The sequence below is a fragment of the Sminthopsis crassicaudata genome, chromosome 2 (assembly GCF_048593235.1).
Source record: "Sminthopsis crassicaudata isolate SCR6 chromosome 2, ASM4859323v1, whole genome shotgun sequence".
In the NCBI taxonomy this organism is placed as follows: domain Eukaryota; kingdom Metazoa; phylum Chordata; class Mammalia; order Dasyuromorphia; family Dasyuridae; genus Sminthopsis; species Sminthopsis crassicaudata.
This window is the reverse complement of record NC_133618.1, coordinates 132,316,235-132,337,011: the sequence shown is the minus strand read 5'-3', so window position 1 is coordinate 132,337,011 and position 20,777 is coordinate 132,316,235. Positions and strand designations below refer to the sequence as shown.

The window sequence follows — 20,777 nt, the reverse complement described above, 5'->3', positions numbered from 1 at the left end:
AACCTGGCCATTGCTTCTTCAGGTATTGAAGCCCCGAATATAAAGACCCAGTTCTCAGCAGCAGAGTCCTTGGCACTGTCAAATGGCAACATTAAAAACTCAAGATTTGTCCATGCAAATGTCATTAAAGATGCATTACCATGTGCTTTGCCCCTGGCCCTTAACTACTACTGACCTTTTCCATTTTATTTGTAACTGTTACTTAACATTCATTGTGGAGATCTCCCATGAGATTATGAGCTCCTTGAAAGAAGCGACTGTTCCTAATTTTCTCTTTGTGTTCCTAGAGCTCAGCATTGTGTTTTACACATAAGTGCCCAATAAATGTCTTTTTTATTCATTTAATATCCTTACTAGGAGTCTGCTTTCAATTTTCCTGTCAATAAGAGTTAGTCAGCTCAGAATTTTTGCTCTGCTAAAGCAGAGTGTCTTGATTCAAGTAATCATAGAGTAAGAAGTTTCTGGCATTCACGAGTATGTAAGAGATAGGTGATTTATATATTATGGCCATTTTACACTTTGCAAAACATCATTGCTTCTGCGATATTCTAGATTATACCTTTCCATTCTCGTTTTACCTCTCAGATACCTTGAATTTGATGACTTTATATGAGATATTATTTCATTGGTTTGAAAACAAACAGGCAATCCTCCCTTGGAGATTATAAATTCATAGATTTATTGGGGAGGGAACCTTAGAGGCCAATGAGTTTGGTCTTCTTATTTTACACATGAGAAATTGAAGACCGGAAAGGATAAGGGACTTTACAGTGTAGTCAAACTACTTAAATATCTGGGTAGAATTTGGACAAGTTCTGTCTTCCAAGTCCAGTGTCCTCTCCTTAGGATGTTGACTTTTAACAGTATGAACATTATATACTTATCAATAGTCAGTATTTCAAAAGCATCTACCATTGTGTGTGTGTGTGTGTGTGTGTGTGTGTGTGTGTGTGGTGTGTTTGTGTGTGTTTGTGTGTGTGTGGGGACATTCAGAGTTTGCTTTGTGTGGAGAGAAAGCTTCCTAACTTTTACTGGGAGATTCACCAAGATTCGCACTGGGAGTCGGAGTGGGGCAAGATTCTAGGCCGGGGGAAAGTGAATAAACAATATCTATTTATTTGTCTTTAAAATGTTTATATAAAATAAACAAATGGATTTTTTAAGAAGCGACTCAAAATAATGAGCATAAAATGTAGCAATGACGTTATTTATAGCCACAGACATGAAATAAGCCATTTTTAAAGGCTTCCGAGTTAGGCTCTGCAAATATCTCTTCCGGTCCTCGGTGCGGTCATTATCCTCGTTTTACAGCCCAAGTAGGTGACTTCCCGGCTCGCTCCGGGGCTGGCTGAGGCAGAATTTGAACTCTGGATTTCCTGCCTCAGGTCCGGTGATCTAACCACTCTTGCGACATCTCGCGACATTTTTGCCTGCACCGTGACTAAAGCACCCAGTAAGGGCTTCTCATTGTCCAACCACGAAGCTCGAATACTTGACATAAGAAGTTACTAAGGCAGAAGGGCAGGGTCAGGCTCCTGGATTCCAGGCTCTTTCCCTTCCGGCCACCCGAGAGCCGGCCCTCAGGCGTCATCCCGTCTAATACGGGCGGGAAGGAGTCAGCCTAGGCAAACCCTAGCTATAGACAGTCTGCCAGGCACACCGGCGGAACCTCCAGATCCTGGTTCCCGTTTCCGTCGGAGGCGGGGAAGAGGGCCGGCTTGCGGGACGGATGTGACGTAAGAGCAGGGCGGGGAGGAGGTGGGACAAAAGGCAGGGCCACAATTGAGAGCAGGAAGGTGCGACGCCCAAAAAGGTCCCCTTCCTAATAGAAGAAAACAAAGGCAGGGGAGGCGGTGGGAGGACGTTTAAAGCCGACGCTAAGAAGTCGGGCAGCTGCAGCCTGAGCTCTGGTACTATTCCCGCGGTGTGAGGCTGGAGGTGCATCCGAGATGTCGGGTGGGGGCCGGAGCCGCTGCCCGGACTGCGGCTGCGCGGAGCTGGTGGAGGACTCGCACTACGCACAGAGCCAGCTGGTGTGCGCCGACTGCGGCTGCGTGGTGTCTGAGGGGCTGCTCACCACCACCTTTGCGGACGAGGGCCACCTCCAAGGTGCTTATGCCCCGGGACCTCCGTCCTCCTCGGGCCGGCTTGCAGCGCCGCCTTCAGGCGGCTCCGACAAAGCCCCTTTGCCGCCCGGCCCCTCTCGGGCTAGCGAGTTCCCCCTTGTGTTTCCCCGTGATTCCCGCCCTCTCCGTCTGTCCCTTCACAGCGGGGCCAGGAGGAGCCCAGGAGGGGCCGAATGCGGAGCCCGTTTGTGTCAGCCATCCCCCCCTCCATTGCGGGACCTAATGCGCTCTCTCTTTCTAAATGGATTTTTCAGATGGTTGAAGGCTCTGCTCCTTCATCAGTAAACCTGCTTAAAGGAGTGGAATTAACTTTCCCGGGTTTTGGGCGATTCCTTTGAGTCGGGAGCGACTAAACTCTCCGGGGTTGATAATTGGTGGAAGTGACGTATTCCAGGAGTGGGGAGTCTCCTCCCACCCCTTGCTTTTTTTTTTTTTTTTTTTTTTAAGATTCTTTAGGTGGCTTAAGGTGGCGTCCTTCCCATTAGGGGCTTGGGACAAATACTTGTTAAATTGCACAGAGCTGCCTCCCCGGCCTCTGTGGGTGGCCTCCTCGGACTGAGTGACTAACTGCCTGTGGCTGGTCTTTGTCTTGCAGAAGTGACGTACTCCCGGAGTACCGGGGAGAGCGAGCAGGTCAGCCGCAGCCAGCAGAGAGGTGAGGGCGGCCTGAGATGTCGCGGGGCCAGAACCTTTGTCTTGATTGGTTCAGCGTGAGGTATTTGAGAAAGACTTGGGTAATTGCGAGTGAGTTTAGTTCATCGTCCTGGGGAGCTCATCTTGCGACGTCATTCGTCGTTTGTTAGCGGGTTAGTCGCTGTGCTGGAGGTTTGAGTCCCAAGTCCGGCACGGGTTGGGGGTGACCCCCAAGAGTCACACATACATATGTCGCGCTCAGTGAGCTGTTTGGAAGTGCTTCCTTTCCCTCGGGCCTGGAGCTTTGGGGAGAAGCGGTAGGAGTTGGGACTGGAGACTTGGGCGCGCTCCCGCCATGCCAGCCCCGAGAGCTGGCGCTTACGGAGCACTGTGACTTTTCCAGGGCTCCGCCGGGTCCGGGACCTCTGCCGCGTCCTGCAGCTTCCGTCCACTTTTGAGGACACGGCGGTGTCCTACTACCAGCGCGCCTTCCAGCACCCCGGCCTCCACGCGGCCAGGCTCCAGAAGAAGGAAGTGTTGGTGGGCTGCTGTGTGCTGGTCACCTGCCGACAACACAACTGGCCGCTGACCATGGGCACCATTTGTGCCCTGCTGTATGCCAACCTGGAGCTGTTCTCGGGCACATACCTGCAGATAGTCAAGGCTCTGGGACTGGACGTTCCTGCCTTGAGCTTAGCAGACCTAGTGAAGACTTACTGTAGCAGGTACTCAGGGCAGGGGCAGAGGGATCGGGAGGGAGGGAACGGAGGGACGTATTTCCTAAAGCTAAATGTCATTTTTTGCCTTTTAAAAAAATGTTAGCCAAGGCCTACCAGACAAGGCTTTATATGTATTATGCCAGTTTTATTGGTATATATCGGGTCCCATGTTGCTAAGAAATAGCAATATTATTCCCCACCACCTGTAGCCAGCATGTTTTCCTTAATTATGTTATATTAGGAGAAACAACCACGTCTGGTCACTAAATAAGGTCTTTTTGTGGGGGGGGGGGGGATGCTCTTACAGCTTCAGACTGTTCCAGGCCTCCTCCTCTGTGTCAGTCAAATTTGTGGAAGACAAAGAGAAGATGGTGTCCCGGACGTTACAGCTGGTAGAGCTGGCAAGTGAGACGTGGCTGGTGACAGGAAGGCACCCTGTGCCGGTGATAACTGCCGCCGCTTACCTGGCCTGGAGGTCCCTGCAGCCGGGAGGCCGGCTGACCTGCTCCCTTTCCAGATTCTGCAAGTTAGCGGGGGTTGACCTGCCCCATCCAGCATACCTCCGAGTTCAGGAACTGCTGGCCATACTTCTGCGGATGGCGGGGCAGCTGGCCTGGCTGCGGATATTGAACTTAGATAAGCAAACAGTAGTGAAGCATATTGGGGACTTGCTCCAGCACCGGTGCGTTCTTCTCCGCCAGGCTTTTCGGGATGAAGCTGAAGAAGAGGAAGGAGAGGAGCAGCAACAAGAGGAAGGAGAGGAAGCAGGGAGCAGTTCCTTAGAGATGCCTGAAAAGAAAAGGCCAGCTAGCTCCCCACCTCCTCTGCTCCCTCCCTGCATGCTGAGGCCTCCAAAGCGGCCCTGTCCCACACCTGCTGATTCCAGGGTTACTGGGGAGGAGGAGATATCTGACAGTGAGATTGAGCAGTATTTACGCACACCTCGAGAAATCAAAGATTTCCAGAGGGCCCAAGCTGCGAGCCAGGCTGGGACAAGTGCCCCCATCACTTCCTGACCAACCTCCTCACTGGAGGACTTTGCACATGGCCTGAGCTCTGCTCCCCCCAGAGTAGCACAGTGGGGAGAGTGCTGGCTTTAGAAGACCTTGGTTAGAGTTCTGCTCCAGCTCGCCGTATGATCTTGAGCAAGTCATGTCAAATTGGCTGTGGGAATAAATGATCTCAAGGTGCTCTCCAGCTCTAACTTGCAATTAGCGGTCCTACAGCAGGAACTAGTCCTGTGCAGGGAAGAGAATGGAGTGTATATCATTTACCACAATATGATCTAAGCAGAAGAGGCTGCTCTGTGTGACTGGTACCATGTCCTAGAAGAGCAGGACTGAATGCATGGAGTGAGCAATATGTTGGTTTCATTCCTCTGTCCTTGACAGCATGTTGACTTAATAGGAATATTCTGACTGTGGGGTAGGACCTAGTACCTTTGATTCTTTACTTAAGATCATACCATTTCATCCTGTCCACAGGTTAAAACTTAAGGTTTTTTGCTAAATGATCAAATGGTCTAGCCTATTACAGATGAAACCCATGGATTTGGGGGTAAGACAGGAGGATTTTACATTTCCCCTTACTCCAAGACACAAAAAAAACTGAGGGTGAACTAGAGCCAAACTCATGGGACTTTGCAAATCTTTAATATATTAAAACAAGAGGCATCTGCTAGAAAACATTCTATTGTATAAAACCCGAGTTTTTAAAAAACACGTTTTCTTTGGCACTTTTCATTCCCTCCCCTCAAGTCCCTTTTCCCCAGCATATTGCAAAAGCTCTCCAGTGCTAAGGCATTGGCAGGGTATGTAAACAGCAGCCAGAATATGTGGAAGAATAATACAAAGCTTTTTTTTTCTTTCTTTCTCTAATATAGTCTCTGTGCAGCAAGCGTAAATAACAGAACCCACCCCTAAAGAATGGGATCTCCTTCTCCCATATGCCCTCCTTATGGACTTTGGGTGACATACAAAGACAAGAACAGAGAAGCATGAACAGTTGATCTCTGCTTCTCAGGTCTCTCACCCTCTCCCTCTCTCCAAAAAGGACTGCTGGGCAGTTTCTTTAGGAGAAAGCTTAAGGCCCAGGGGTGGGGGTGGGAGTGTGAGGGGGGTAGAAAATGAAGGCAAAACTGAACTATGCAGCATGAGTGGGGGAAGATCTCCACCAGACGTTTCAGCTACTGCCTTGCAGAGGTCCCAGTGAGAACAGGAAGCTGGCTTGACCTGAGAGGCACTTTATGGCCACAGAGCTGGGGTCTGATAGGACTCCCTGGAGTTCTGTCATATGCTCTTATTCAGGAAGAGGAAATTCATTTTCTCTCAGGCCCTTCAGGGCCAAAGCCTGAGAGAGAACTGGGCTTCAAAATGTGTTTCCAACACTGAAGCCCCAGCATGGCTCCTCCATGGCTGCTCTGGGAGCTAAAACAGCAGTTCCTGTTCCTTAGCTTTGGTTCTCCTTGCCTTCAAAGCCCCTGACACGATCAACTTTTCAAGGCTAGGGATAGTTTATCTTTGACCTCAATTTTGAAATAAAATATTAAGCTTGAATTAGGCACTTTAGGTCAAAGGTAACACCCTATTCTTCTTTGGTTCTATTTGAACAAATCTTAGCCTTCTTGCCCATTTCCCACTTTCCCTTCTGAAGATCACCCTCCTTGCCTTTGCATAGTTGCCTTTCAAAGCAGCAGCCTCCTCCTCTCATTAACCCATGGGGCCTGGTTCTAAAAATGAGGCTTTAGACCTTTCAAGAAAACTGAGGTGGCCGAAAAGCTCCCCCAGATGCTCTTCTGACCAATTGACACTTGGGTGAAACAATGGAACCTTTGTGGGCCCCCACAAGCTGCCCATTTTCTGTGGGGGAGGGTTGCTCCCTGGACTAGGTGGCCTTGTCTTGCTGGACGGAATCAAGGATCCTGGATAGACACACAGAAGGAGGGTGGGGCTGCGACAGAAGGGAAGCACGAGGTTATCGTGTGCCCCAAAGATTGTCATCCTTTGGGGAATCTCCCTCCAGAAAGGGGCAGACCTCTTTCCCTTCAGGAAGTAGCCCCTCCCCTAGGAAAGTTGAGGAATAGTGTTTGTGGACTGGCATTTGCCTTACTGTCAAGGAGAGGTGCTGCCTTGGGCTGCCACCTATGTGGGGAACCTTATGAGGTACAGCCAGAGGCTCCCCAGCTTGGCCCCCGGTGATCAGGGTGCGTGTGTGTTCCCTACTGCTCCCACAAGCCCTTCCAGCTACACGGTGGTCTCGCTCTTCCAGAGGCCCGTCTTCATGCAGCCACCAGCACCAGTCTCTGTGCTCCCTAGGTTGATGTCATACTTCCCGGCCTTCAAGGCTCCGTTCTGGCTAGCGGTGTTGAGCGGGTAGGAGCGGCGCTTGCTCTCCTCCAGCAGCCCCCCGCCACCCTTGAGGTTATCCCGGCTGGCACAACGCCGCTGGCCCGCGCGTCCGGTCTCGGGGCCGGGGGCCCCACTGGTGTCGCTGCCCTCAGAGGGGCTGAGCGTAGGCTCTGCTTCCCGCGGGTCGGCGCTGGGGCCGGCGCCGGGGCTGTTGCGGCTGCTGCCCGGGTAGCTGTCGGATGGGCTGTTGTGCAGGCTGCCGCTCTCGCTGGACTGCAACTCGGACGGCCCGGTCAGTGCCGCCGCCGATCCACCCCGGAGCGCCTTCAGGCGGTGCTTGCCGCTCCCGTCCCCAGCACGATGCCCTTTGGGCCGGCTCTTGTGCCCCCGACGGGCGTGGTGCACGTTGTTGGGGTGGCGGGGAGCAGGGCCCCGAGGGCCACCCGCTTCCGGCTCTTCCGCGGCTCCCACGCCCACGTCGCAGGCCTGGCTCTGGGCTAGCTGCAGGTTGGTCAGCTTGCAGGGACTCGAATGTTGGGCGTGGCCGCTGCTGCCACTGGGGGAAGATTTAAGGGAGGAGTGCCCCTCGGCAAAGGCTGGAGAGCCGTCCTCTAGGATGGTGGACAGGGGCCTGGGCAGGGGCCGAGTGGAAGGAGGGGACGAGGGGCAGCAGGCCTGCCAGGAGGCCCGGACGTCCCTTCTTCTGACACAATGGTGGGAGAAGACGAAGAGACCCAGGGCCACAGCTACCACCCCATACAAACAACTGCACACCACGCTGGGCAGCCACTGCTGGGATACTGCCAGGGCACCACAGGCCCACAGTGCCAGATACAAGAAGTGCGTGGTCACCAGCGCCCCGAGCTGGGCCCCTGGGGAATAAATGCCATCCCCATCCCCCGGATGTCCCGGAGAAATCACTCCTCCGCCCGAAGCAGACAAGAGGGAACCCGAGTCACTCAGGAGGGGGCCGCTGCCTTGGAGCCTGGCCGGACACCGGAGGTCCTCCCCCGGCTCCAGTGAGGCTCTGCTGTGGCTCCCTTTGGGGCCCTGCCCCTGGGGGCCCCGTAAGCTCAGCCCAGCACATAGAAAGTAGATCCAGGTGATGAGCAGGATCAGCGCCACCGGCACGTAGAAAGCTCCCAGGCTAGGGCGCCACACCAGCCAACAGCTGTGGAAAGAGGGCGGTAGTCAGGAGGGCAAGGAGGGGAACAATTTCTGCAGGAGACCCGGGTGAATGACGGGCTTGTCAGAGAGGAAAGCCTCGCGTGCAGGGAGAGGGGCGAGCAAGGGCCGGTGGTAGCCACGGGGTCAGCGCGAGGAGCCCAGAGGACCCGCGGGGGGGGAGGGCGTTTCCGGGGTAGAAAGAGCGGCTTTTGACTTGGCTGGGGCACATACTCACTAGGGATTATGATCCCGGTAATTATGGATGTTGACAGCCGCAGTGATACCACAGATGATGAGTGGGATGCCTCCAGCAATAAGATAGAACCTGAGGAAAAGAGATCTGGGTTAAGAAGTGGAGAGAACGGGAAGCCTCAGGATCCAGGAGCTGTGCGGAGTGACTCTTTCCCTTCCCCGTCCCATTCTCCCCTTAGGCTTCTGGCAGGCGGGGGAGAAGCGGTGAGGGGACGGGGAGAACCCTCCCCTTTCCTTTCGCTGAACGGAATGGAAGATGTCCTCCTGGCTCTCTGACCTTCATCAGGAGGTGATACCTGAGCTCCTGCTTCACCTTTCTCCAGGACTGATCCTGCCTGTGCAGGTGTGCCCAGCGAGCTAGGTCTCATATACTCATCTAGCTCTCCATGCCTTGCTCCTCACAGGCTCAGAAGAACATTTAGGGGTGGGAGGAGGCTGCTTTTACCGGAGCATTGGCCGGGGAGTGGGTGCGGCTGGCTCCCCTTCTTGAGGCGGTGGGGCCCTCCAGGTCAGCTCCTTGTAGAGAACGCGTGCTTTCACCCCCATCCAGAGCAGCGTGGACAGCGATGAGTAGTGCAGGGTGATGCCCACCTGCAGGGGGGAGGAAAGGAGGCGTCCGGCCGGGCAGGAACCTGGGCGGCTGCCGGCAGGATCGGCCCGGAGTACAGCCGCAGCCTGAGAAAACTCCCATTTTCCCTGACCCATTCCTCCTGATTCTTCATCCTCCCTTAGCAATTGCTCTTTTTCCTCCCCGGGGGTATCTGGGGTGATATCCTAGCTATATCCTCCTCAATGATTTCCCCACGGAGGTTCCCACAGCGTCCTTCCCCCTTGCCCCCACATTCCCTCAGGTCCTTCCGGCATTTTCTCCCTCCTGGGTTTTCTTCTTACTGCCCCCCCTTCAGTTCCCCATTACACCCTTCCTTGCCCTGCTTACCCCTATGTTCCCCATTGCATTTGCCCATGGTATCATTACTTCCCCCTCATCCTTGCCCTGACCTTCATCAATGTTTTTATTCCTCCTTCCCATAAAAGGGGAATCGGTGTCAGGTCTATTAGTATACCAGCCTCTCCAACACTGTGCACAGACTGTGGTGTTTCCTCTACGAGGTCACCCCTCCCCCAACCCTCCTTCCCCGCCCCCAACACTCCCGGCCCCAGTCGCTCCCTGCCTTACCGCCTGACAGACAATTAGGTAGTTGGTGAGGGTGATGCCGCCTGCAAAGACAGCCGAAGTCATAGCCATGTGGAAGCACAGGTTCAGCAGCATGTGCCAGCCCTTTCTCGAGACATGGATGGAGCTGCCATAGACACACGTCATGCTGCTGGCACCCGGGCTCAGCTGGGGGCATGCCCAGCCCACCCACCGCCAGTCTATGGCACCTCTCTGCACCCTGGGGACAGCAGGTAGGAGGTGCAGGAAAGGAATGGGAAACCTCCATCCTTCACCTGAAAACATGCGCTCACCAAAAATGGGGAGTTGGAAAAGTCCTCAACCCCTGCTCTCCGTTCCCCAGAACCAAGGACCGCCTCCCAACTCCTCTGCTAACTCCTTTTCCTAGTTTCCATTTTCACTCCGAGGACTCCCACCTGTGATTGAGGATGTAGGTGATGATGGTGGAGAAGAGGCAAAGTAGCAGCAGGGCAGTGCAGGGGTATACAACGGGATGCAGAACTGCACCTGGGCCTCCTGCTTCCCGGGGAAAAGTGCTCAGCTCCTAGGGAGGAAGCAGGAAAAAGCAGGAGAAGAAGAGCCCAGGGCTCTGAGCAGAAGGGATGGGCCCACTTACAGCGTTAGCAATAGTCATTTATTAGGTGTTTTCTCCCTGCCGGACACTGTGCTAAGTACTAGGGATCTAAACAAAGGCGGAAGACAGTCTGTGCTCTTGAGAGCTCACAATTCTGTGTGGTGACAAGCTGCACTGTCCCTAAACAGGAACTCTACATTTTTCAGTGTTTGGGCCAAAATATAAACACACCCACACTTATTCTCCAAGATCCATGCAGCTAGGCTTTTTCTCTCTCCTAAACTCCTCATCAACTACTGCTTTCTGGATATTTCTGGATGGTCCCCAGGGACCTCAAATCTGACATACCTAAAACAGAACTTGGGTAGTGAGGTTGGCACAGAGTGTCAGGCCAGAAGTCAGGAGGACCTGAGTTCAAAACTGCCCTCATACCCTCCCTAGCTGGTTACCTAGCCCTATGTGCCTCAGTTTCCTTATCTGTAAAATGAGTTGTAGTAAGAAATAGCAAACTACTCTAGTATCTTTGCCAAGAGAGCCTCAAATGGGCTCACAGAGAGTCACCTACAATTGAGACTACTGAGCAACAGCAGCAACAACAAAAACAGGAGTCATTTGTCTTCCCTCTTAAGTCTTCCTCTTCTTCAGACTTCTTTCTGTTAAGAATACATCTGTCTGTTCTCTCAGTTACTCAGGCTTGTAATTTTACAATCACATTTTTGACACTTTGATTTCCCTCCATCTAATCATTTGCCTCTATCCATTTTCTATCTGTCCCCCTCTCTTCATTCTTTCCTTACTATTTCTTCCCTGGATTACTGTAATAGCTTCTTAAATGATCTCACAACTACTGGAGGTAGGTGTTTTACGATCCCATTTTACAGTCGAGGAAACTGAGGTAGACTGACAATAAATGAATTGCCTCGAATCATGGCTAGTGAAGATCTAATACTGGATTTTAACTCAGGCCTCCCTGATTCTAGACCTGCTGCTTTGTGGTTCCCCGACAGAGTTGCTCAGGAACCTCCTTTTATAGAAGAGGAAACAGAGGCACACAGAAAGTGAATTACCCACAGGCACATAGAAAGTGCCAGAATATTCTGACTCCCAAATCCACTGGTCTTTCTACTGCTCCATTGTTCCTTCTTCCCAACCATCACATGTACAAGTCAAAACTCTTATATTTGATTTTTCCTCAGGGAGAAGCAAAAGAGTGGGACAATTTTGTTCGACTTGGAGAAAGTGAAAGCAAGGATTGAAACAAAATTTCCTGCTTTTTTACAGATTCATCTTCTCTGGGCATTGAGCTGTAATGGTGGGAAAAGTCAGCCATGGGTTTTGTCAGGAAAGATGGAGCCACATGGGAGAGACTGTTGAAATGAGCTTCCTCTCTCCCAATTCTTTCCTACTGCCTCTGTTCCTTGTGGAAACAAATATTTTTCCCCAGCCCTCCTTCCTTTCTCCCTCTCCTATGCAGGTGTTTATCTGTCCATCAGTCTGTTGGTGTCTCACACATAGACATACCATAAGCACTGCAATGTTGCCAAGGTGCTGGCAGTACAGGGAGCTGACATTGGACTGGCTAGAGTGGAGCTGGCAGCCCTCAGAAGTCCAGCCTCCTGGTCCTCCAGGTCCTTCCATGCTCCATGAAGCTGCTACAGGATCCACCCCTTCAGCCCAGTGCCTCAGGGAGACAACCACTGGCTCGGTGAGATTCCCAACACCACAGCCACCTAGGAAGGAAGAGATAAATAAAGATTGACTAGGAAGGCACACCTCCTCACTATTTATATAATTGAATTTTTGAACCCAAGGGCTGCACTTTATGTTAATACTTATACCTTTTTCAATCTGACTCATTTAGTAGATTATTACAATATATATAGACCTATATTATAATATATATATATATGTATGTATAATAGTATATATGTAATATGATAGACAGGAAGTGATGAGCAAACCTGCTGAGATCAGTTTGGACCCTGATTTTGCCATCAGCTATATTAATTATTCTTTCTCTCTGTATTTGATGAGAATGTCATGGGATGTAGTCAGCCTTCTACAGTCCTGCTATTCCTATTCCCTAGACTTGTTGTATATTGCCTTTTGTAGTTATTGCTCAGTTGTTTCTGACTCTACATAACCCTATTTGGAGTTTTCTCAGCAAAAATACCAGAGTGGTTTGGCATTTCTATCTCTAGCTCATTTTACAGATGAGGAAACTGAGGCACACAGAGCTAGGTGATTTGCCCAGCATCACACAGATGGGAAGAGGCTGAGGCTAGATAATTTTTAATTAGTTGTTCTTCACTGGTATTTAATTATTGTCTTGCTTTATATCCATTGTGTGTGTTCTGTTTTCCCAATTAGATAGTGGGCACTCAGTATTTTCTATATAGTTGTATGTGTAGGCAGTGGAAATGGGAACAAGGGAGGTGTAGTGAATGTGCAATTGTGTATTAGGGAAGGGATTTTTTCACACGAGATCCAGACTCCTACAGTCCTTCTGTAGCTTAACATCTGGTCTTATCCAGGAGCTGCTCTGTCCTTACTAAGGAAATCTCCCATTCTCTCCCCAAGTGGCAGATTTCACTTGGTTCTGTTTCAAGCACCAGCGTGCTCAGATGCTAGAAGAAAGAAGGCTGGGGGAGCACAGGAGGCAGGGTGCCCACCCGATGCCCCTCCGGCGGGCCACACTTGCTCATGCACTGCTCATCTCACCTGTAGTAGTGAGATGGCTTTAGTCACTGGTCTCCACCTCTTAATCTGTCATTCCAAGCCCAGCTGTCTCATTTAATCTCTGAGCTCTTCCCTCAACCTCCCCTCCTCCTCCCCATCCCCAGGGATCTCCCTCTTCTCTGGGCTCTTGGGAAAAGAATTGGGTCCCTTACTGATTCCGGCAAAGATCACAGGAGTGGCCACTCCACGCCTCTTGCTGGGCCCTGTGGTTCCAGGCCGGGAGGTGTTGCCATGGCTACGGAAAAGGCGACCATTACGGAAGACGAGCAATTGCAGGGTGCAGTCCGGGGGTATTGGGGGGGCCAGTGCAGCCGGAGGGGATGAGAACAGGCTGGGGGGAAGCTGGATGGAAGCCAGGGCCACACTGTTCTGGGGGGACATAGGGGTTCCTCAGAGACCACAAGGTTTCTTGGCCCTTTGGGCTCTTGACTTCATTAGTACTCAGTCCCTCTGGTCTTCCTCCCCCTCCCTCCACAAAAACAAACAGATAAACCCAAATTTGTTCCAATTCCCCTTTTGTGGGCTATCCTTCTCCCCAGGATCCCTCATCCCACATCCCACCCCCCACCTCTATTTCTACCTCTACTCCCAACCAATACCCCTACCTTGATATGGAAAGTGGACAGGGAGATATTGGGCCGCCCAGTGGTACAGCGGAAACGGAGTTGTTGATCAGCGAGGGTTTCCTGCTCAGGCTGGGGATCCAGTCCAGGGGGCCCTGGCCGTGGCCCTGAGACCGCCGGCTCCCGCTTCTGGTACGCTGTACAGCTGAGGCCCACGTAGCTGTGGGGTTTGATGAGGTGGGCTTCCAGCACCACGTTCCTTGAATTCTAGGAATGGAGATCCGATCACTCCATAAGCCGTGAATTCAAGTCACAGTAAATGGTGTGTGTCCCACTGTGTTTCAGCAGCCCCGAATGGAAGGACCTCTCTGAAAGTGTGTCTCAGGGTCCTTCCCTCACTTCTTCCTTGGAAGTAGTATTCTCCCTAGTATTCCCTCCTAATTCCAATTCCTTCAAGAGCTGGGAATCACTTGCCCCCTTAGCTCCCTCCTTTATGAGGGCTTCTGTGAGAACTTCAACCCATATTAATCTCATCTCCCCTGACTAGAAGCTTGAGACTGTCTTTCCCCATCTCCATTCCTACCTCCTCTCCCCTGCCTTTCCCACCCACGGATACCGAGTGGACACAGTTTGATTGGCTCTTCCCATCCATAGAATGAGGGCACCGAATAAATGATCCCCATGCTCTTAATAAGTGCTCCAGGAATTAAAGTGACTTCTAAGGCTCGAGGGGTCTCATTGGCCCCCTTTGTTACCACAGAGATGTGCTGGGCATGGGGGCTGAGGGCGACCCCTCCGATGCGTTCCAGGGCCCCGATGATCCCGCTGCAGGCCTTGTCTTCCCGCTGGGCCAGCCAGAGCAGGTGCTCATCCACAAGCATTAGGTTACTGGCCATGTCCACCATCACCTCCACCAGCTATAGGAGAGAGAAGCCCCCACTGCATAATGACAATGTTGGCTGTAGGGAACGGTTTGGAACCGAAGGCGCTCCCTTCAGGGTGAGGGGACTGGGAAGACCAGGCAGTCAGGGAGTCTAGGCAATTGGAACATCTGGGGCTTGTAGAGTGAATCTTTACAGAAGCCTCACCTCCTTAATCTGGTCAACGTAGCCCAGAAATTTCTGGATCATCTGTGCCACGTAGACCACATCCATCATGTCTGTGAAGCCCGCTGCCTCGGCTGTGTAGACCCGCAGCTGGTGTGCCAAGGTCAGGGCATTGGAAGCATTTATGGGCATCTGAAAGAAGAGTGGGAGTGGGGGATGGACGGTCCAGACCCCCTCACTTCCCCCTGCCCCGAACCAGAATAATGAAGTCCAAGAACTGCTCTGCTGGATCCAATCCCCTCCCTCTGTGGCTGTGGCCAATGGGTCATGACTCACAAGAAAGGGGAGCAGGGCCCCTTCCACCAGCTGTTGCTGATGAAGACCCCAGGCTCTCAGCCCATGGGGTCAGCCCGTGGATCATTAGCACTATCAGAGAGAAAGAAGCAGGGGGGCCAGCTCTGCCTCTGAACTGCCCACAGTTACTCCCACATGCTTGGGAGCTGGCAAGAATCAATAGCTGGGAGTGTGGAGCTGCCAAGAGGCCCTTTCTTGTCCCCTGCCTTTTCCTGACCCACTCATCTTTCATTCCTTCAGACTCCGCTCCCGACTCTCCAGGGTTTCTCTACCAGCATTCCCCCCATTCTGAAAGGCTATTTTACCTCTGAACTTTTCACACTGGAAATGCACTTCACCTCTGTCCCAGGTATTAGGGAAAAATATAATGGTCCCTGTTCATCCCAATTCCTTCCTTCCCATGTCATAACCTTACCAGGACGAAGGTATAGAGTACACGGGTGATATCGTTGGTGTAGAGGCAGTGGGAATAGTCCCCTGGCTCCCATCGCCCACTTCGGTCACAGCGTCGGGAGGCTCTGGTGCCTGGAGTGCCCCCGCTGAGGGGCACTGAAGTGAAGGGGTACTGGAGGCAGGACTGATAGGCTGTGATTCCTCCCAGCGTTCGGGGCCACCTGGGAGTGAGGGAGGATTGGGGGCTCAGGGATCAAGGGGCCACAAGTCTGACCCACTTCTATTCAGTCTCAACCTCCCTCCCTGTCTCTTAGGGCTATTCTGCTCCTCCAGGAACAAAGTTGGGGAAATAGCATCAAATGAAGGCGGGAAAGACATTTCTTCCTCTCCCTCCCCTTACCACCTTGCCCATGGCTCTTTGGAATTCTCCTAGTTCCTTGGTAAATCGGAAAAATCATTGAATTGGCATCCAAGGACCCCAGGTTAAATCAGATTCTTGCTACTTAATACCCGTGTGACCTCAGGAAAGATTTCACTTTATTTCTTCATCTATAAAATGAGGGAGTTGGACTAAATTTTTAAACAGCACAATCTGCTGGATTGAAAATAAATTAGGAGATAAGGAAGAAAGGAAACCGAATCTTGCTAAAATGTATCATAGACAATAAATAAAGTAATATCAATAGTAAACATAGTTGCACTAAGTAGTATAGCATCTTTTTTTTTTTTTGCTAAGGCAATTAGAGTTAAGTGACTTGCCCAGAGTCACATAGCTAGTTAAGTGTCTGAGGTCAATTTTGAACTCAGGTCCTTCTGGCTTGAGGGCTGGTGCTCTATCCCACTACATCACCTAGCTGCTCCAGCATCCAAATTTTTAAAGGAAAAGTTAAATGAGTAAGAATGAATTGCCTTTTTAGGATTTCCCTACATTAGTGAAACCCCAGGTCGAGACCAAAAAATGACATAAATTGACATTCTTATCGGATTTGCAGATGTCACAGAGGGAGCAATGATGACTAACACAATGGATGACAATCTGATTTGGAAAAGATTGTTGACAATCTAGAACCTGTTAAGAGGAAGAATACAGAAGACTTTCTTCTCTCACAACTAGATAAATCTAACCACAAAATAAACAAGAAAGAAAGAGGTGAATAGAATTTTAGAAAAGTTAGATATGATTGGCCTTTGGAAAAAACTGAATAGGGATAGAAAATATATCTTTTTTTCATCAGTATATGACAATTACACAAAAATTGACCATGCAGTAGGGCATAAAAATCAAGTGTAGAAATGCAGAAATATGAAATTAAATTTTCAGATCATAATGCAATAAAATCATATTCAATAAAGGGCAGTGGAAAATAGATTAAAAATTAATTGGAAACTAAGTAATCTAATCCTAAAGAATGAATAGATCAAAAAGCAAATCACAGAAATAATTTCATTAAAGAGAATGAAAACAATGAGACAACATGCCAAAATTTATGGGATAAATAAAAAGCAGTTTTTAAGGGAAAATTTATATTTCTCAACTCTTACATCCAGAAAATAGGAAAAAAACAAACAGATAAATGAAGTGAGATGCAACAATAACAACAAAAAACTAGAATAAGAACAAATAAAAGTAGAATCAGAACTAGGTTCAAGTCTCATCTCTGCTCATTTATTGGCTGTGTGAATGACCTTGATAAGTCCCAACTCCTCCGTGAATCAGAGGTACTCTGTGGTTATATTAATTGCAGAGCAGTTGCTGATCAGCATTAGTAAGAAGAGCAGCCTTCTTAGAACTTCCCTACATTAGTGAAATCACAGGTTTAGACAAAAAAGAAAATGACTTAGACATAAATTAGAATCTTATCAGATTTGCAGATGCTACAGAGGTAGCAATGATGACTAACAAAATAGATGACAATTTCATTTGGAAAAGATGCTGATAGTCTAGAATCTGTTAAGAGGAAAAGCACTAGAAGAGTCCAGAAAGTCTGTGGTCTTATCATTGGGAATATTCGAGCTAGTCCCAACCACACCTGCCCATCCTGTGTGTCTCATAGGTTGGCAGTAGGGAGTCCATTTAATGTACCAGGGGCCTCCCTTGAGCTCTCTTAGCATCTCAAGAGCAAGTAGGTGGTGCAGTGAATAGAACATTGATCTAGACTCAAGAAGTACTGAGTTGAAATGCAGCCTTACACACTTACTAGCTGGGTCACTTAACCTCTGCTTGCCTCAATTTTCTCAACTGTAAAATGAGCATATAAGCAGCATCTGCTTAGCTCCCAGGTAGCTGTGGGATCAAATGAGATAATATTTGTAAAACACGTACCACAATGCCTGGCAAACAGTTGGCACTTAATGGATGCCCTTCTTTCAAGAATTTCAGTGATGCATTTAGATTGTCCAGTCCATTCTTCCTCAATCTTACTATATGAACTAGCCCCTTTTTTTCTTGTACATTTCTTTGATGACATCCTGATTTTTTTCTGTCCTAATTCCTTGTTCATGATATGCTACAGTTTGCTTATGTCTTCCATATCTCCATTTCTCACTCCATTTCTCAATTTCATTTCTTGGAGATCTAATGCAGAATCCAATTTGAAGGGAGATGTCCAATAGGCACTGAGACACTCCAGATACTTCTATTTTTACATGAAATTATTTGATGGTAAGAGTTCCCTTCTGACTCCCCATGGGATTACTGATCACTCAAAAGTTTGGCCTGACCATTTATACAGAAAAAAGGAAAGTGATTGTGTTCAGATTGTTATATAAATTAGATGAAAATGGAATATGATAGGGACAAATATATATTCACACTGACTTCCTAACTGACTTCCTAAATACAAAATGACAGAGGCTACTTAAACAACAGTTTGAAAAAAGAGTTGGAAGTTTACTTAGTAGATTGCAAGTTCAATATGAGTTAACAATGTGAAATGGCAGCAGAAATAAAAGCTAATTCAATCCTCATAAACCATTGTGAGTAAGCTTCTGGGGGAAGGAACTGAATTTACCAGCTCTTAATACAGACCCTGGCACATAGTAAGTAATTAACAAATGTTTACTAATGATTTTGGGTTGAATTTAAGACAGGGAGAGACCCTAGGTATAAGGAAATGATAATTCCATAATGCGTGTATTTGCTTGTAGGTATATTTTAGGAAGGGCATTGACAATCTGAACCATAACAAGAGATGGTGAAGGTCATTCCATATGAGTATTGATTAAATGAAATGGGGATGTTTGGCTCAGAGAATAGAAGGCTTAGGGAAGACATGATAGTTGTTTTTAAGGATCTGAAAGAATGTTATGTGGAAGAGGGATTAAGTTTGTTCTCTTTGGTTTCAAAGGGCAGAACTAGCAGTGAGTGGAAGTTCTGAAACGCAAACTCTTTAAATTTGATACAAAGAAAAACTTCCTCAAAATTAGAGTTAGTTAAAAGTAGAATACTCTGCCCATGGGAGTGGGAATTAGGTTATAGATCTTCCTGCAAAGACTGGGTACTGGCTGGGTATGCTGTCCTGATGACTTTTCCAGGCAGGGGTTGGATCCTCTCCTCCAATTCTGCCATTGTGTGATTCTTGAGTTTGGGGGGTATGAGATTACACTGCTGATTTCTTTCATTTGTCCATAGCCCTAGAACAATATCTATTTTTTTCTGTAGAATTATAGACTCTTGAGTTCAAAGGAAACTTAGAATTCATCTAGTCTCTTCTTAATTTTTTATAGAAGGAAAGTGATACCCAATAACAAGAAGTCATTTACCTAAGAGCATTTAGTTAGTATCTATTAAAGTCAATTTTCAAACTGGGGTTCTTTGAGTTAAAACCAAATACTTTTCCCATTGCAATTTAGATATGTTTTGTATGCAGAATGCTAAGTAAATGCTAAATATGGGGCTGATGAAAAAAGAAGCCATTTATCCATAAAAATTGTAAGTGGTGAGGGGAAGATTGAAAACATGGTAGGAGAAGTTTGGAGGTTTGACACCACAATCAAATTCCCTCTTGGAGTCTATGGTAGAAAATGAGAAATAAGAGGCTTTGCTGAATACATTGGAGGTATGTGCACATTTTGGAGGTAACCCTTTGCATCCCAACCCTCAAACCTGAAGTCTCCCCGGTTGTTGGCGACTCTCTCGGCAGGACAGTAGGAGGCTGAAGTCTCCAACACTACGATCTCCACCCTCTTGCTGGCGTTGCCTTGGGCAGTAGAGACGGAGCACTCCCATTCACCAGATGCCCACACATGAATGTGAGACAGAATTAATTCACTGGGGGACACAGGAATTTGTGGTTAGGCTCTCCAATGAGAAGAAATCTCCAATGGCTTCTCTTCATTTGGATAAGGATCTTCTTTACAACTTTGGGACCTTCACTAGTATTATGTCTTTTATATCCCTTATGATAGTCACTCATTCCCCAAGTCGTGGGCTCTCCCAGAACCTCCCCTATGGAGGAGCCTAAGCCCTTCCTGGTCTTCTAGACATGGTCCTTTCTTTACCTTCCCCTGTTCTTCACATTCTCACCTCTTGGGGAAATGTTGGCGAGCACTTCCCTTTCTTAACCCCACCTTAGAAAGGGGGACAATGCTCCTACCTGGTGATGAAGGTACAGTCGTGGACCAGGCTCTCCTCTAAGATAACGCCTGCTTCCTCATCCCCCTCCACAGGTACCCGGTTATGATACCAGCGGATGCGGGTACTAGTGCCCAGGTAACTGGCAGTACACTGGAAGGGAAGCCGATCACCTTGGAACACCACCTGGCGCAGCGAGGGGATCAGGTGGTGAGTGTGCAGCTCCAGGGCACCAGCTGTTGTGGGGGGAGCAGAATCACAGTGAGGACTATGGGCAGAGGATTGGGCAGGAGGGCAAAGGGAGCTTCAGACACAAGGGGACTCAGCAGGAACTTGGACTTGACTCCCTCGTCCTGTGTCCCATAATCTACTGAGCAGGGAAGAGGAGAGAAAATGGGGTAAAAAACAATGGGAGCAATTCTAAAGGCTTAGTATCTGCCAGGCACCATGTTAAATGCCACGGATACAAAAAAAAGAAACAAAAACAATACCCCTGTTCTCAAAGAGCTTACATTCTATTTTGTTTTTTTTTAATGGTCAAAGAAAGCTTTTTTTAAAAATTTTTTTATTAAAGCTTTTTATTTACAAAACATATGTATGAGTAATTTTTCAACATTGGCCCTTGCAAAACCTTCTGTTCCAAATTTTCCCCTCCTTCTCCCCATCCCTTCTCCTAGATGGCAGGTAGTCTAATACATTACATTCTAATATGGGAGAAAAAAATAATAATGACAATGATAATGATAATAATACCTAGCGTGTATATAGCACTTATTCTGTGTCAGGCATTCGGCTGAGCGCTCTGCAAACATTATTTCATTTGATCCTGACAGCGATGCTGGGAGGTAGGTGCTATGATTCTCTCTATTTTACAGTGGGGGAAACTGAGGAAGGCAGCGATCAAATGACTTATGATACCTTTATGACACAGCTACTAAGTGTTTGAGGCTGGATCTGAACTCAAATCTTCCTGACTTTGATATATAAATATTTGTAAAAGTAAAGTTTACTATTTGTAAAAAAAAAAAGAAAAAAGAAAAAAAAAGTAAAAGGCAGGGATCGTGGGAGAATGGGACATCTAGAGCAAAGGAAAAATATGGTGGAAAGAACATTGGCT

At 48.6% G+C, this 20,777-nt stretch overlaps 2 protein-coding genes across 2 annotated transcripts in view; one reads left to right on the top strand and one right to left on the bottom strand.

Moving 5' to 3' along the window:
- Positions 1 to 1,736: 1,736 nt before the first annotated feature.
- On the top strand, positions 1,737 to 4,674 carry BRF2 (BRF2 general transcription factor IIIB subunit). The gene is made up of 4 exons (XM_074287241.1): positions 1,737 to 2,109; positions 2,722 to 2,781; positions 3,163 to 3,484; positions 3,786 to 4,674. The coding sequence occupies exons 1-4, from the start codon at positions 1,950 to 1,952 to the stop codon at positions 4,492 to 4,494; spliced, it is 1,251 nt and encodes a 416-aa protein (XP_074143342.1). The 5' UTR covers positions 1,737 to 1,949; the 3' UTR covers positions 4,495 to 4,674.
- A 434-nt stretch (positions 4,675 to 5,108) lies between these two features.
- Positions 5,109 to 20,777, bottom strand: part of ADGRA2 (adhesion G protein-coupled receptor A2) — a 55,391-nt gene continuing 39,722 nt past the window's right edge. The window contains exons 7-19 of the mRNA XM_074287240.1: positions 19,683 to 19,896; positions 19,193 to 19,357; positions 15,110 to 15,308; positions 14,383 to 14,532; positions 14,050 to 14,211; positions 13,337 to 13,561; positions 12,884 to 13,100; positions 11,514 to 11,722; positions 9,835 to 9,962; positions 9,422 to 9,545; positions 8,690 to 8,835; positions 8,228 to 8,317; positions 5,109 to 7,996 (exon numbers count right to left, since the gene is read on the bottom strand). Coding sequence (XP_074143341.1) covers positions 6,721 to 7,996; positions 8,228 to 8,317; positions 8,690 to 8,835; positions 9,422 to 9,545; positions 9,835 to 9,962; positions 11,514 to 11,722; positions 12,884 to 13,100; positions 13,337 to 13,561; positions 14,050 to 14,211; positions 14,383 to 14,532; positions 15,110 to 15,308; positions 19,193 to 19,357; positions 19,683 to 19,896 — 3,305 coding nt within the window. The 3' untranslated portion in view covers positions 5,109 to 6,720. The remainder of the gene's footprint in view (positions 7,997 to 8,227; positions 8,318 to 8,689; positions 8,836 to 9,421; positions 9,546 to 9,834; positions 9,963 to 11,513; positions 11,723 to 12,883; positions 13,101 to 13,336; positions 13,562 to 14,049; positions 14,212 to 14,382; positions 14,533 to 15,109; positions 15,309 to 19,192; positions 19,358 to 19,682; positions 19,897 to 20,777) is intronic.